This window comes from Callorhinus ursinus, unplaced genomic scaffold, assembly GCF_003265705.2.
Source record: "Callorhinus ursinus isolate GAN/ISIS: 27379988/994484 unplaced genomic scaffold, GSC_fseal_2.0 scaffold5, whole genome shotgun sequence".
Lineage (NCBI taxonomy): Eukaryota > Metazoa > Chordata > Mammalia > Carnivora > Otariidae > Callorhinus > Callorhinus ursinus.
The window spans coordinates 46,484,422-46,498,294 of record NW_027397067.1 but is presented as its reverse complement, the minus strand read 5'-3'; the positions used below and the strand labels follow the sequence as shown (position 1 = coordinate 46,498,294).

The following is a 13,873-nucleotide window of genomic DNA, read 5'->3' as shown; positions in this document are numbered from 1 at the left end:
ATTCAGAAGCTAGTACTACGCATATCTTTTCTTAACTGTGTGTAAATGGAAAATATAGCTGGCTACTGATAATAGTGAAATAATTTACTAGTTGCTATGAAATAGATGCAAGTTTTTCAGTGTAGTTGTATAATTTGAGGTAACTCTTACTTTATGTCAGTGATTCCAAAAGTTATGTACCATTTGATTTTAACTTGGCACCTTTGTGCATTGTAACCATATTATTATACAAGAAGGGTACAGCAACAGCATTTGAATAAATGACTTTTAAAAAGACAAAGATAACTGTTCTGTAGTATAAAGAATATCTACATTTTAATAAAGCAGAGATGGTTAGAAAAGTTCTAGAATATGAAGTGCCACTCAAAGAAGACAGCTATGGAGTAGGACCAAAGATAAACTTTATGTAGTTTGCAGTTTGCCTAGGACTGTCCTTGGTTCTCCTTTCTCTCTTTATTATTTTCTTGCTCTTTGTTCTCATTGTTCTGCTGTGTTTGAAAATGTTTACAATTTGAAAATTTAATGTAAAACATGTTCCTTTTCTCAGAAAGGAAGAAAAATACTTTTTTAAAGAAGTTACATAGATGTTCTCTGTAGCATTTCCTTTGAAAAAATACTACAAATAGCTGGCTAAAGCTGTTAGTTAAACTGTATGTTAAGATTTTTTGGCATTGCTATAATTAATTATCTACTAGAAATTGTTATTTTTAGACTAGTTTTATATAATAAACAAGTCTCTCTATTTTCCTAATAGCTGATGATATAAAGCCATGTCCACGATGTGCTGCTTATATAATAAAGATGAATGATGGGAGCTGTAATCACATGACATGTGCTGTCTGTGGTTGTGAGTTTTGTTGGTTATGTATGAAAGAAATCTCAGATTTACATTATCTAAGGTAAGTTTATAGAAGGAGCTATTTAGTCTATGCCATACCATCCTAAATGTGCCCAATCTTGTCTGATCAAGCAGGGTTGGGCCTGGTTAGTACTTGGGGTTGGCGGGGAGAATTACTTATATCTAAATATTTTATATTATAAGATAATTGGAGACCATATTATCTTGAGGATTTTTAAACTTGGTGCTTATAAGATACTGAGAGGGATGTGTTTCATTCTAGTTACATACATCAGGTAATGTGAGACATAAATTCATGATGTATCTTTGAATGGAAAAACATTTTTTAAACAAAAATAAAATTTTTATTTTATTTTAAAAGAATTTAAAAGGAACCAAATAATTGTGCCTAGTCACTTGGGATTAATTAGTCAAAAATAGGAAGTATAGATTTCTTTTTTTGTTTGTTTTGTTAAACTAGAAGCTAGTATTTTATACCCCCACGTAATTATGCTAGGTCATAAATATTTCCATTTAATTTTCTTAAATATAAATTCCCTCAGTCCACAAAGTGAGTTTGATATAATCAGATAATTGTATGCCTAAAAAATAAGCATGTTTTGCATTAATTTGCTCTTCAAAAACTAACCTAACATTTTCAGGATAATGAAGGACTAGTGATAAATATTTAACCTGAATTCTAGTTATTGGTTTCCTTTTAAAATAACTGATGGTGGTTCTTATATTGATTTTTTTGGCTTTTAGTGAACTCAGAATTCAAAGAAAAAAAAACCTCATTTCTGTGTATGAGAATTCTTCTTTTAGAGTCATTGCTTTAATGTATTATAGTCATTTGTTGATACTATGTTTTACAGCAGTAACAGTTATAATCTTTTCCATTAGTCCATCAGGATGTACTTTTTGGGGGAAGAAGCCCTGGAGCCGAAAGAAGAAGATACTGTGGCAGCTGGGAACGCTTGTTGGTGCTCCCGTAGGAATTGCTTTGATAGCTGGCATTGCTATCCCTGCAATGATTATTGGCATTCCTGTATATGTGGGCCGTAAGGTAAAATGCTTAATTCCTTACCAGTTCATTATCTTATTCTAAACCTTCAGGTTTAAGACTGATGATTTTTCTTTTGTTTTTTTTTTTATTTGTCTTGAAAGACAGATTTTAGTATCTTCAGTATAAAACTTTTATTTTTTCATAAGATATTAAATTTTCGGTGTTTGGCAGACTTGTATGTATACATAAAAAGTAGACTTGCTTTAAAATTACCTGAATCTGAAAACTTTAGTACATTTCCTTTGTGACTTTAAGTATAAGGTATTGAAGGACACACCTGATGTTTTTCTCATGGGTATATCCTTGTAAATTTAGGTCTATAAAAAGTTAATAGCTACATAACACATGCCCTCAGGGTGAAGAATAAATAGCCAGTTCCTGAATTATTTTCAACTTTAGTTCAAAGGTTTTATTTTCTTAGATTACTGCTATTAGTAAATATGCTGTTCTGTAGATTTTAACAGTCTTGTGTAAGTCCAAACACCAATAATTACCCCTGGCTTATGAGTGATGAATTATACTTCGTTAGCTAGGCAATGATTCTTTTTTGAAAGGTTAAAGGGATAATTTATGAAGTTGCTAAGAAGTCTGCTGCTGTCTACATTAATGGAATCTCAGAATTGAGAAGTAACTTTAGAAATTAAGGGTGCCTGGGTGTTTCATTAAATTCCGGTTATGACTTTTGGGACTAAACTGAAGAGGAGGCTGATCCTCTTCCATATAACAGCCCCATTTTTTAATATTCAGCATATATTACTTTTATAATCAGAAAAATAACAATACATACTTTTTTTTTTTTTTAAGATTTGTTTATTTATTTGAGAGAGAGAGTACATGAGAAGGGGGAGTGGGGGAGGGAGAAGCAGACTTCCCGCTGAGCAGGGAGCCCAATGCGGGACTCGATCCCGGGACTCCAGGATCATGACCTGAGCCGAAGGCAGGTGCTTAACCAACTGAGCCACCAAGGCGCCCCAGTACATACTATTTTTTTAAAATTAGCTTTAGGACCAAGGATAAACATGGATACTTATGAGCCAAATGTTTATTTCAGAAGGTTTTAATTAGCTAAACTTGTTTAAGGTCCCAAACATAGTAGCTGATTATATAATCTTTCATGTAGTTATCCAAAGCAAGACTTTACTAAAAACAGAACTGTTTATTCAGATACTTAGAAGTGGAAGGGAAGGAGAGACTGTTGTACTGCACACACCTACAAATAATTTATAGAGGAGAGATTATTTACCTCTTTGTTCATGTCTTAGGTGCAGTTACAAGTCTCCTTTTTTCAAACATATACCCAAAGGGTTGCAAGTCAGTGAATTAGTTTTCCATTGAAACAATGCTCTCTGTGGTGTTTAGGGTTATAAACCAGCCCAGGAAAATGCATTAAGTTGATAAAGTATCTAAAAGCTTAGTCTTTATTTACATTAACAAATAGAAAATGTGGCACAAAACAGTAGAAGAGACAAAATTAACTTGAACCAGAAATAGAATGTTGTGATCACTGTAATTGAACATTGGTGCTTAAGGATGCAAAATTTTCTGGAAGATTCCTGTCTACTCTGTCAGTTTTTCAGCTTTGGCTTTTCTCTGCTTTATTGCTAAGTTTTTCAGGAATGGTAGTGGGGAGAGGAGCAAGAATTAGCTGTAGTACTGAAGGATAGTGAAAGAGGCCTTGGGAGGCTCTGCCATTTCTGCCTGCATGGACTATTTCAGGAAGTATGGAGGCCCATCCCTAGGCACGTACAGTCAGTGCTGGCAGGGTTCTGACTAGGAAAGATGAATGCTGCTTGTCCCATGCAGGCTTCGCCCACCTCCCCACCCCAGCTCTCTCACTGTTTCATATGTCCCACAAGACTCATTATAACTACATCATTATCATAATAATCTTATTAAACCTCACCTGTAACATTGTTCATAACTCAAGTATTTTATTTTAGAGACTATCTGTACACCTTTGAGGGCTGTTTTGAATATGTCTTGAAACAGAAGGGAAATGTACTTTATGAGCTTAAGCCCTTGCAAACCATGAGACCAAAGATACTGGGCTGTTTCTTGAAGTTGATATATCTCACAAGCCACTTCCAGTGTGGTATTAAATTCTATTTATTAACACCTATACTGTACAAAGATGCTAAGTAGATCTAACTCCTGTCCTCTGGCAGCATTCGTGTCTCTTTTTTTTTTTTCTTCTTTCTGCCTTTTACTTTGAGCTATAAATGAGACCCCAGGATTCTGAATCATTTGATATTTTTCTTTATAAAAAAGGATCTGAGAAAAAAAATTGACTTATGTTTGCTTATTAGTACTGATTGTTAAGGTCAATTAAAAAAAAAGTGTGGCAGTCTTCCCTAGAAGCCAACTTTTACCACTTAGAGATACTTGCTTATTTAAAGATTTTATTTATTTATTTGAGAGAGACAGAGATAGAGTACAAGCAGGGAGGAGAGGGAGAAGCAGGTTCCCCACTGAGCAAGGAGCCCAGTGCAGGGCTCAAACCCAGGACCCTGGGACCGTGACCTGAGCCAAAGGCAGACACTTAACCAACTGAGCCACCCAGGCGCCGCTAGGGATGCTTATTTAGAAAGAAACCTGTGGAATGCTAAATTTCTTAGAAGTAATCCTCTTAGTCAAACATCTAATCCATGACTATGTTGAAAATAATATTCTTAGTTCCTTCTTTGCTCAAAACATAATTTTACTATTCTTGAAGACTGTTTAAAAGTAAACACGAAGTAAAATCTATTAAATCACTGTCTTATTTAAGCAAATTATTAATAAGTACTAAATTATGTGTAAGAATATGGTTTAAGAACAATAAAATGATCATCTTGAATTAGGACACTTAAGTGAATGAAATTATAAAAGAAATCACTTTAAATTACTAGCAAATGTAGGTCTATTTCATTTAAATTAAATATGTAATGTGTTTTTTCTTTAAACCCCCACCCCATTTTTATTTTTAATTCAAGATTCACAATCGATATGAAGGCAAAGACGTTTCAAAGCACAAACGGAATTTGGCTATAACAGGTGGTGTAACATTGTCTGTAATAGTATCTCCAGTTGTAGCTGCAGTAACTGTAGGTAAGAAAATGCTTAAAAATACTGATTACCTCAAATTTTATAGAATTTAAGTTTTGTGGAAGGGTTTTTAAAGACAAAGCATTATATTGTAGAAGATAAGAGAGTTACTTATTTATTTAAGGACAGTTTGAGCCTACAGAAAGCCTCTCATTGAGTAACTGTATTGGTTAAAAGTATTATAGACTCAAGAGCCTAGAATTAGACTGATTGGTAAATTCTTATTGGCTGATACCCACCCTCACCTCATACGGTATAGAGCCTTGGCGCTTAAAAACAGAAAGGTTTACATCTTTTTTTTCTCATGTGTGTCACCTGAAAGTTTAGAAGTTTTGAATTTGTTTGTGTCTCTCAACAGTTAGGAAAATCTACTTTGGGCAAGGGTTGGAGAACAACAGCACTTTTTCCGGTACACTTTCTCTTGAAAAGGCTTTCTAAGAACTCATATTTCTGTGATTTATTTTTTAACTTAAAATTACTAATTTAATTCCTCTTTAGGTATTGGTGTTCCTATTATGTTAGCCTATGTCTATGGCGTTGTTCCAATTTCTCTCTGTCGAAGTGGAGGTTGTGGAGTCTCAGCAGGCAATGGAAAAGGAGTCAGGATTGAATTTGATGATGAAAATGATATAAATGTTGGTGGAACTAACACAGCTGTAGGTAAGTCTTTTAAGCAAAGGAAGAAGATGTACTTACTAATAGTTTAAGTTGGGAAAATAGATAACATGCAAATTAGAATTTCCACTGCCCTCCTTTCACTCGGCCTAGTAACACTCATCCCGATGTACATCAGTGAAATGAATTGCCTGGGAAAGGTGAATGGATGAAAGAGGGTAAAAGAGTTCTAGATACCTAACCTACACTGGGAATGTAATGTCTTAGAAATTCCATGCTTTTAATCTTAAATTTTGCCTAAAACAATACAAATTGGTAAGAACAGGATATGAAGAGAAAGGTAGTTCATAAAAGAAGAAATACAGATGGTCAGTGAATAGAGAGTATCTTTAATGCAATGTTATTCAAAGAAATATGAATTAGAACAATACCTGTAGAATGAAAAGGCCCTCATAGAAATTTCTTATAGAAATTTGTCTTCAGGAAATAATCAGGCAGATGTGCAAAGATAATATCCACTTTCTTACCTCCCATTCTCTCTTGAACCCACTCTAATCAGATTTGGTCCCTACCACTCCAGGGTTTTGTCTCTACCACTCCACCAAAGCAGAGTTACAAGTGACATTCATGTTACTAGATAATTAATGGTCAGCTCTTGGTTTTCATCTTAATGTAACAATTCATTTGACATGGTAGACTATGCCCTCCTTTTTGAAACATTTTCTTATCTTTTGAGAAACCATTTCTCATTTCATTGTATCTCCTAGCCATTCCTTCTCAGTCTTCATCTACACTCATTCCCTGGGGTCATCTCCCCTATTAAATAATATGTAGACTGACCGTTCATAAATTTGTATCTAGGTTAGAACTCTCTTCTGAACCTCACATTTGTAGATCTAATTCTCCTCGGTAATCTACACTTAAATGTCTAACAAGAATTTCAAGGTTAACTTGTCTGTAACCAAACTCTTCCCTTTAAAACCTGTTCTCTCCATCATCCTCACCTCATCAAGTAGCCTCTCCATTCTTACTGTTGGTTGGACCAAAAATCTTCACTTACAGTGATTCCTCCTTTTCCCTTCTTACCCTACATCTGATCTGACAGCTAATTCTGGTACTTCCTTCAATATTTAGCCATAATCCAACCATTTCTCACCCTCTCCACTGCTATTCCGTTAGTCCAAGCTACTGTCCTTTTTCTTGGAATATTGTAATAGCCTCTTTAGCTGATCCATCAACTTCTCGTCTTCTGCTTCCTATTCCACAGTGTAGCTGTAGTGATACTTCTGAAACATAAATCAGATCATGTCTTTCTTATGCTCAGAGTACTGAGCTAGTGCTTCCAACTGTACTGAAGGAAAAGCCTACAATCCTTATCATGGCCCATACAGCCCCACATGATCTGTCCTGGGTTGCATCTCTGAACTCATCTCTTTTTACTTTCCTATTTAATACCACCCCTCCTTGATGTTTTTGAGGATACCAAGTACACTCCACTTCTAGGCTTTTAAACTTGAAGTTCCCTCTGCCTGGAATAGTCTTCCTCCAGATAATTTTATGGAATATAGTGGTATCAGATCTTGTAATAGCTTGTAGACAATTGGATCTGTAGAACATATCTAGAAATCAATTTTTGGCCCACTTTATTGATCTAGAGAATAATCTCTTTAAATTAAACCTTTATTGAAAACTCACATAATTTTCCTCCAGAGTCAGCTAAATCTTTCAACCGTCAGATTTTTTATTTTTTTATTTTTATTATTTTTTAAGATTTTTATTTATTTGACAGACATAGCGAGAGAGGGAACACAAGCAGGGGGAGTGGGAGAGGGAGAAGCTGGCTTTCCTGCAAAGCAGGGAGCCAGATGCGGGGCTCGATCCCAGGACCCTAGGATCATGACCTAAGCCGAAGGCAACCGCTTAACGACTCAGCCACCCAGGCGCCCCTCAGCTGTCAGATTTTTTAAAGAATTCCTAAATCTTCTGGATTTTTAAAAGAAGTGGTGACCATTTTTTTTGAGGATTTCAAGCCAATTTATTTTAGATGGACGGTAAAAGTTTGATTCCTTAAAAACACTTATCACAGTCTGTAATAACTTGTTTTGTTTGTTTGGTTTTTTTTACTTGGTTTCTTAGGGGTGAGGGCTAGACACATATATATATATGTCTTCTTTGTTATTGTATTTTTAAAACCTGGAACATAGGGCGCCTGGGTGGCTCAGTTGGTTAAGCGTCTGCCTTCGGCTCAGGTCATGATCCCAGGGTCCTGGGATCGAGCCCTACATCGGGCTCCCTGCTCAGCGGGAAGCCTGCTTCTCCCTCTCCCACTCTCCCTACTTGTGTTCCCTCTCTCACTGTCACTCTCTCTGTGTCAAATAAATAAAATCTTAAAAAAAAAAAAATAGAACAGCCTCATCCAAGATTACGGCGGGCATCAGTGTCCTCATAAAAGACAGCAAAGACTACCTGTGTAAACTGTGATCCAGGCAAAGGTATTGGGGTGCCTGGGTGGCTCAGTCAAGCGGCTGCCTTTGGCTCAGGTCATGACCCAGGGTCCTGGGATCGAGCCCCGCATCGGGCTCCCTGCTCAGCGGGAAGCCTACTTCTCCCTCTCCCACTCCCCCTGCTTGTGTTCCCTCTCTCACTGTGTCTCTCTATGTCAAATAAATAAAATCTTAAAAAAAAGAAAAAACCTGGTACATAGTAGGTGCTTGATTTCACCATCTTTATTTGTTTCCATTAGCATATAAAAATCCTAATATCTTTAATCTTAACAAAAGAAGGAAACCACTTCTCTCCTCCCATTTCTTCTTGGTCTATTGTACCATTTCTTTTTTTCTTTCTTAATATGAGTATAGTTGACACACAGTGTTACATTAATTTCAAGTGTTCAACATAGTGATTCAAAAGTTTCTACATTATGATATGTTCACCACAAGTGTAGCTACCATCTCTCACCGTACAATGCTATTACGGTAAAAACGTGGTGACCATTTAATACTGAAAGCCAGTCTCTAATCCTTTTTTACACTCTGAGATAGTTCCCTTTCCTCTTACCCCATAGTTACGTGTTCCTGACTCCTGATGTCTTTTCTATTCCTGTGCATGTTGTATAATAAAATGTCCTATCTGAAATCATGGAGGAATTTAAGGAGAGGGAAATTAATAATCACACTTACTTAATTTCTTTGAAATATTTGCATTTAGACACAACTTCAGTAGCAGAAGCAAGACACAACCCTAGCATAGGGGAGGGAAGTGTTGGTGGTCTGACTGGCAGTTTGAGTGCAAGTGGAAGCCACATGGATCGAATAGGAGCCATTCGAGACAACCTGAGTGAGACGGCTAGTACTATGGCCCTAGCTGGAGCCAGTATAACGGGGAGTCTGTCAGGAAGTGCCATGGTAAACTGTTTTAACAGGTAAGAAAAATGTGCTCTGTTTTCTTTTTGCCTTCTGTTAACTACAAATTATTAGATGAGAATTTTGAAGATTATGTAATTATGTAATCATTATGATTACGTATAATCCTGTGTCAGGGCTGAAAACAGTAATATTAACAATGAAATTTAGTGGTATACAGTAAAATTTTTACTCGTTTGAATTTTCTGTCATACTATTATATACCCATGGTATGGTAAAAACCAAGTCTAAGGCATAGCATTCTACTAATTTCTTCACTGCATTTGTCAGATTTGATGTTACGAATCAGTGCTGGAGCTACTTTGGTAGACACAGTAAAGGCAGTGCTTAAGCCTGGACCTTACCTCTGAAAGTGGCAGTGCTAGATGTTAGAAAAGGAGACACTGGCTGAGGCCTGGGGGGAGCAGGTGGAGTCAGGATGTGTGGGAGTGCGTGAGCTGAGGCCAGGGTAGTCTAGTCCTCCGGAATCCTTTAATGTGTTAGTGCTTATTTTGGTCTCACTAAGTCTCTTATCAACAGCCATACAGATTAAGTAGGAGAAATTAAAGCCTTTTTGTCTTCCTTTGTTTCTTCTCTAATTCACCATTCTTTACTTCTGTTAGTTAGCTTTGTTGTTGTTTTTTTTAAAACGGAGAGTATGCATGAATTAAAAGATAAGTTGGTCATATTTATCTTATTTTTAGGTAGTTTGCTCTTATTTTTTCATTATTTTTTTTTTAGGTACCTTGCTTTTATGCTTTTAAACACAAATTCTTTTAACTTATAGTAGTGTTTATTATGTCTTTTTTAAAAGAATCAGGTATTAAATTTAGAGGATCGTTTTTAATATGTAGAGGCTCAGGATGTCTTGATCCACTGATCTGTCATGTAGACTGGTTTTTAATATATTCAGATTTTGTTTCACACTCAGACATGGCAGGCATATTTAATTAAAATCCTTTATGTCCTTTTTGTGTTACTCTTTTACTGCCTTACTTGGCAAACAGCTAATTTTTCCTATTTTATTTGGATGGCTGGTACTGTTCAGTGTGGTGCAGTAGAATTTGAATAATCAAATAAAAGGAAACTAAAAAAAATGTGCTGATAGTTTCTAAAATAGTTTCTTACTAGTAGGGGTCTTGACTGAATTATTTGAAGATACATAGTACAGTAGTCTGATATTATATGTAATTTGAGTTTTTATCTGCTCCCTGCTCTTTAAGGTTGGAAGTGCAAGCAGATGTACAGAAAGAACGGTACAGTCTAAGTGGAGAATCTGGCACAGTCAGCTTGGGAACAGTTAGTGATAATGCCAGCACCAAAGCAATGGCAGGATCTATTCTGAATTCCTACATCCCATTGGACAAGTAAGGAAAGAACTGTTAAACAGTTAAAGTATTTTTTTAATTTAATTTTTTTTTTATTTTTTAAAGATTTTATTTATTTATTTTAGAGAGAGAGAGCACGAGCAAGGAGAGGGGCAGAGGGAGAGGGAGAGAGAGAATCCCAGGCCAACTCTCAATGCAGGACTTGATCCCAGAACCCTGAGATCATGACCTGAGCTGAAATCAAGAGTTGGACACTTAAACAAACTGAGCCACCCAGGCACCCCCTTAAAATTAATTTTAAAAGAATTATTCCAATCATTAGGCAAAATTATCATAAATAATGGTTGCCAACTATTAGGTTCTCCAGGAAAAGAAAGTGATGAGATGTCCAGAGTAGGCAAATCCAGAGAGGCAGAAAGTAGATTAATGTTTACCAGGGATTGGGGGCAAGAAAGGATGGCAACAGACTGCTAGTGGATACAGGGTTTCTTTTGAGAATGATGAAAGTGTTCTGAAGTTAGTTGGTGGAGGTAGTTGCACAACTCTGTGAATATACTATATAAAAACCATTGAATTGTGCACTTTAAACAGGTGAATTTTGTGATATGTAAATTATATTTCAATAAAGCTGTTCTGATAAAAAAAATGGAGAAGGTAACAGTGCCTGGAACAGCATAAGCAATAAATGTAGCTACTTCTATTATTTTTTAAATTGAAACATTATTATAAATACAGTCCTCGGACGCCTGGGTGGCTCAGTCAGTTAAGCCTTTGCCTCCGGCTCAGGTCATGATCCCGGGGTCCTGGGAGTGAGCCCCGCATCGGGGCTCCCTGCTCAGAGGAGAGTCTGCTTCTCCCTCTCTCTCTGCGCCTCCCCCTGCTTGTGTGCGCACTCTCACTCTCTCTCTGTCAAATAAATAAAATCTTTAAAAAATAAAAAATACAGTCCTCTTATTTCAAGTAATATTTTAATAGAACATATCCTGCATTAATTTGTTCTGGTAGCTTTTATGTAGTCTTTGAATTTTTCACACAGAAATCCCTCTCCCTTTGCTGTTACTTCAATAAAGATAAAAGGAGGTTAGAAATGTATTTATATTTGTTACTCTCCTGTTCCAGAGAAGGCAACAGTATGGAGGTGCAAGTAGATATTGAATCAAAGCCATCCAAATTCAGGCACAACAGTGGAAGCAGTAGTGTGGAGGATGGCAGTGCCACCCGAAGTCATCCCAGTGGTTCATGCAGTGGCTTGCCTGAAGGTAAATCCGGTGCCACCAAGTGGTCCAAAGAAGCAACAGCAGGAAAGAAAGCAAAAAGTGGTAAATTGAGGAAAAAGAGTAACATGAAGATAAATGAGACCAGAGAGGACATGGATGCACAGTTGTTAGAACAACAAAGCACGAACTCAAGTGAATTTGAGGCACCATCCCTCAGTGACAGTATGCCATCTGTAGCCGATTCCCACTCTAGTCATTTTTCTGAATTTAGTTGTTCTGACCTAGAAAGCATGAAAACTTCTTGTAGTCATGGTTCCAATGATTATCATGCCCGCTTTGCTACTGTTAACATTCTTCCTGAGGTAGAAAACGATCGCCTGGAAAATTCCCCACATCAGTGTAGCATTTCTGTGCTTACCAAAACTGCTTCGTGTTCAGAAGTTCCACAGTTGAATCATATTGCTGAAGAACATGGTAACAATGGAATAAAACCCAGTGTTGATTTATATTTTGGTGATGCACTAAAAGAAACAAACAACAACCACTCACATCAGACAATGGAATTAAAAGTTGCAATTCAGACTGAAATTTAGGCCTATAAATGCTGCAAATTAATTACCACTGAACAACCTTGTTTGGAGCTGGTTGAACTACATGTGACTACTTTAAGTTTCAAGTTACCAGCAAATGCCGGGTTACATAATCTAATGCAGATACATTTTCTGTGTTCAGCAAAGCATTGTGTTTCATGTGGATCTTAATTACCAAACTATGAAATGAAGGCTTTAAAAGTGCATTATTGTAAGGACAATAATTCTTAGGAGAAGTATGTTTTGTGTTTGCCACAAAACATTGCTTGAAGCACACAGTTGTGTATTTAGATAGAAATTTGGCTTAATTTATAATCAATATAAAATACTAATGCAGTTAGAAACATTCTCATGAAGAAAACTTGAGGCTTAAGGATAAGTGGTTAGTGACATTTTATTGAAACCACTAAGGGATATTGTTTAATGAACCTTGCAGGTTACTCTCAGTATATGATATTCTTTGTAACATTTCTATTCATAACGGCATAAATTTCATTTTTTTCTTCATATGCAGTGTAGATATATGAAGCTTAATGCAGCCCATTTGCTACCATTTGGATACTTAGACACTTTGAGCAAGATTGTGGCAGTTTTTGCACAACTTTGAAATAGAAATACCTGGTACTCTATATAATCTTGTATATTGTTGATGCCATCTTAGAAGCAAAATGTAAAGGTATAGTGACAGCATCAAATAAGATAAAAACTACAAAAGAAAATTCCATGAGTTTGTAAGTATTACAAAAAAGTCACCTTCCACCAAGGGGAAGTTTGCCCCTCATTGATTCTTGGTGCCTTTGGAATAGACTGGATCTTAAGGGCCTAGTTGTTTGAGGATTTTGCTATATTGTTTTCCATTATGTCCTCTCTAGCCACCTTGGATTATGTAGACAAATACAAGATAGATAAACATAAATATGAATAATAATAACAATGCTGAAAAAGTATTAGCCTACCAAAGACACACTCAGGCTTTAGTGAATACATAACCTCAGTTTTAACACATGCGTATCTTCTCCAATCATGAAATCAAAGCACGGTGCAGAGTTTGTACCAAGTACTAAGGAGGGGTCCACGTATGGCTGGCTTTATTTTCTTTTGCTTTTGTTTGTGGAAGGTGTTCAGCTGACATAAACAGAAGGCCAAAATACTGCCTGTACTGTTACTTTCCTGTATAATTCACTTAAATAAAACAGGTTAACCTCAAAGATAGCAGTTGAAATGTTCCATCTTATGTGTTTCTGTTAAGTATTACCATTATGGTGCTACTGAGCGTTTTCTTTTGATAAAAAGAAAAATGCCATGGGCTGCAGTCTTCTTCCACCACTTTTTCTCACCAGGTCCATTAATATGCTTATAACACTAGTGCCAGTTATTTTATTTGATAATGCTTATTATGGTATTTGTATATTTGCATTCCAATTTTGTTCAATAGTGAGTGTGTAAACTGCATACATTAAATAAATGTAAATACTAATGTATTGCTGCCTTATGGTTTGTGTGCAGGTATTTTTATAAGAACAAAATTACTCATTTGCCACATGGCAGTTACTTATAAATATTGCAGGCCATTGAGATGATTCTGTATACTGGTCTCAGCCCAGAAGGAAGCATTTGCTGAACTTCTCAACCAACACTGTTGACACACAATGAATCCTTTCTTCATGTCTAATACCTGCCTTTCTTCCAGAAATAAGCTGCTTTATTCATCAACATTTTATTTTTTAAAGTGAA

General features: G+C 36.2%; 1 protein-coding gene across 2 annotated transcripts in view; it reads left to right on the top strand.

Moving 5' to 3' along the window:
• RNF19A (ring finger protein 19A, RBR E3 ubiquitin protein ligase) overlaps window positions 1-13,620 on the top strand; it is a 52,469-nt gene extending 38,849 nt beyond the window's left edge. For both annotated transcript variants that reach the window (XM_025870913.2, XM_073893047.1), the window contains 7 exons: window positions 755-899; window positions 1,742-1,904; window positions 4,877-4,991; window positions 5,487-5,648; window positions 8,811-9,024; window positions 10,228-10,371; window positions 11,452-13,620. In XM_025870913.2, coding sequence (XP_025726698.1) covers window positions 755-899; window positions 1,742-1,904; window positions 4,877-4,991; window positions 5,487-5,648; window positions 8,811-9,024; window positions 10,228-10,371; window positions 11,452-12,142 — 1,634 coding nt within the window. In that variant the 3' untranslated portion in view covers window positions 12,143-13,620. The remainder of the gene's footprint in view (window positions 1-754; window positions 900-1,741; window positions 1,905-4,876; window positions 4,992-5,486; window positions 5,649-8,810; window positions 9,025-10,227; window positions 10,372-11,451) is intronic.
• The last annotated feature ends 253 nt before the right edge of the window (window positions 13,621-13,873 follow it).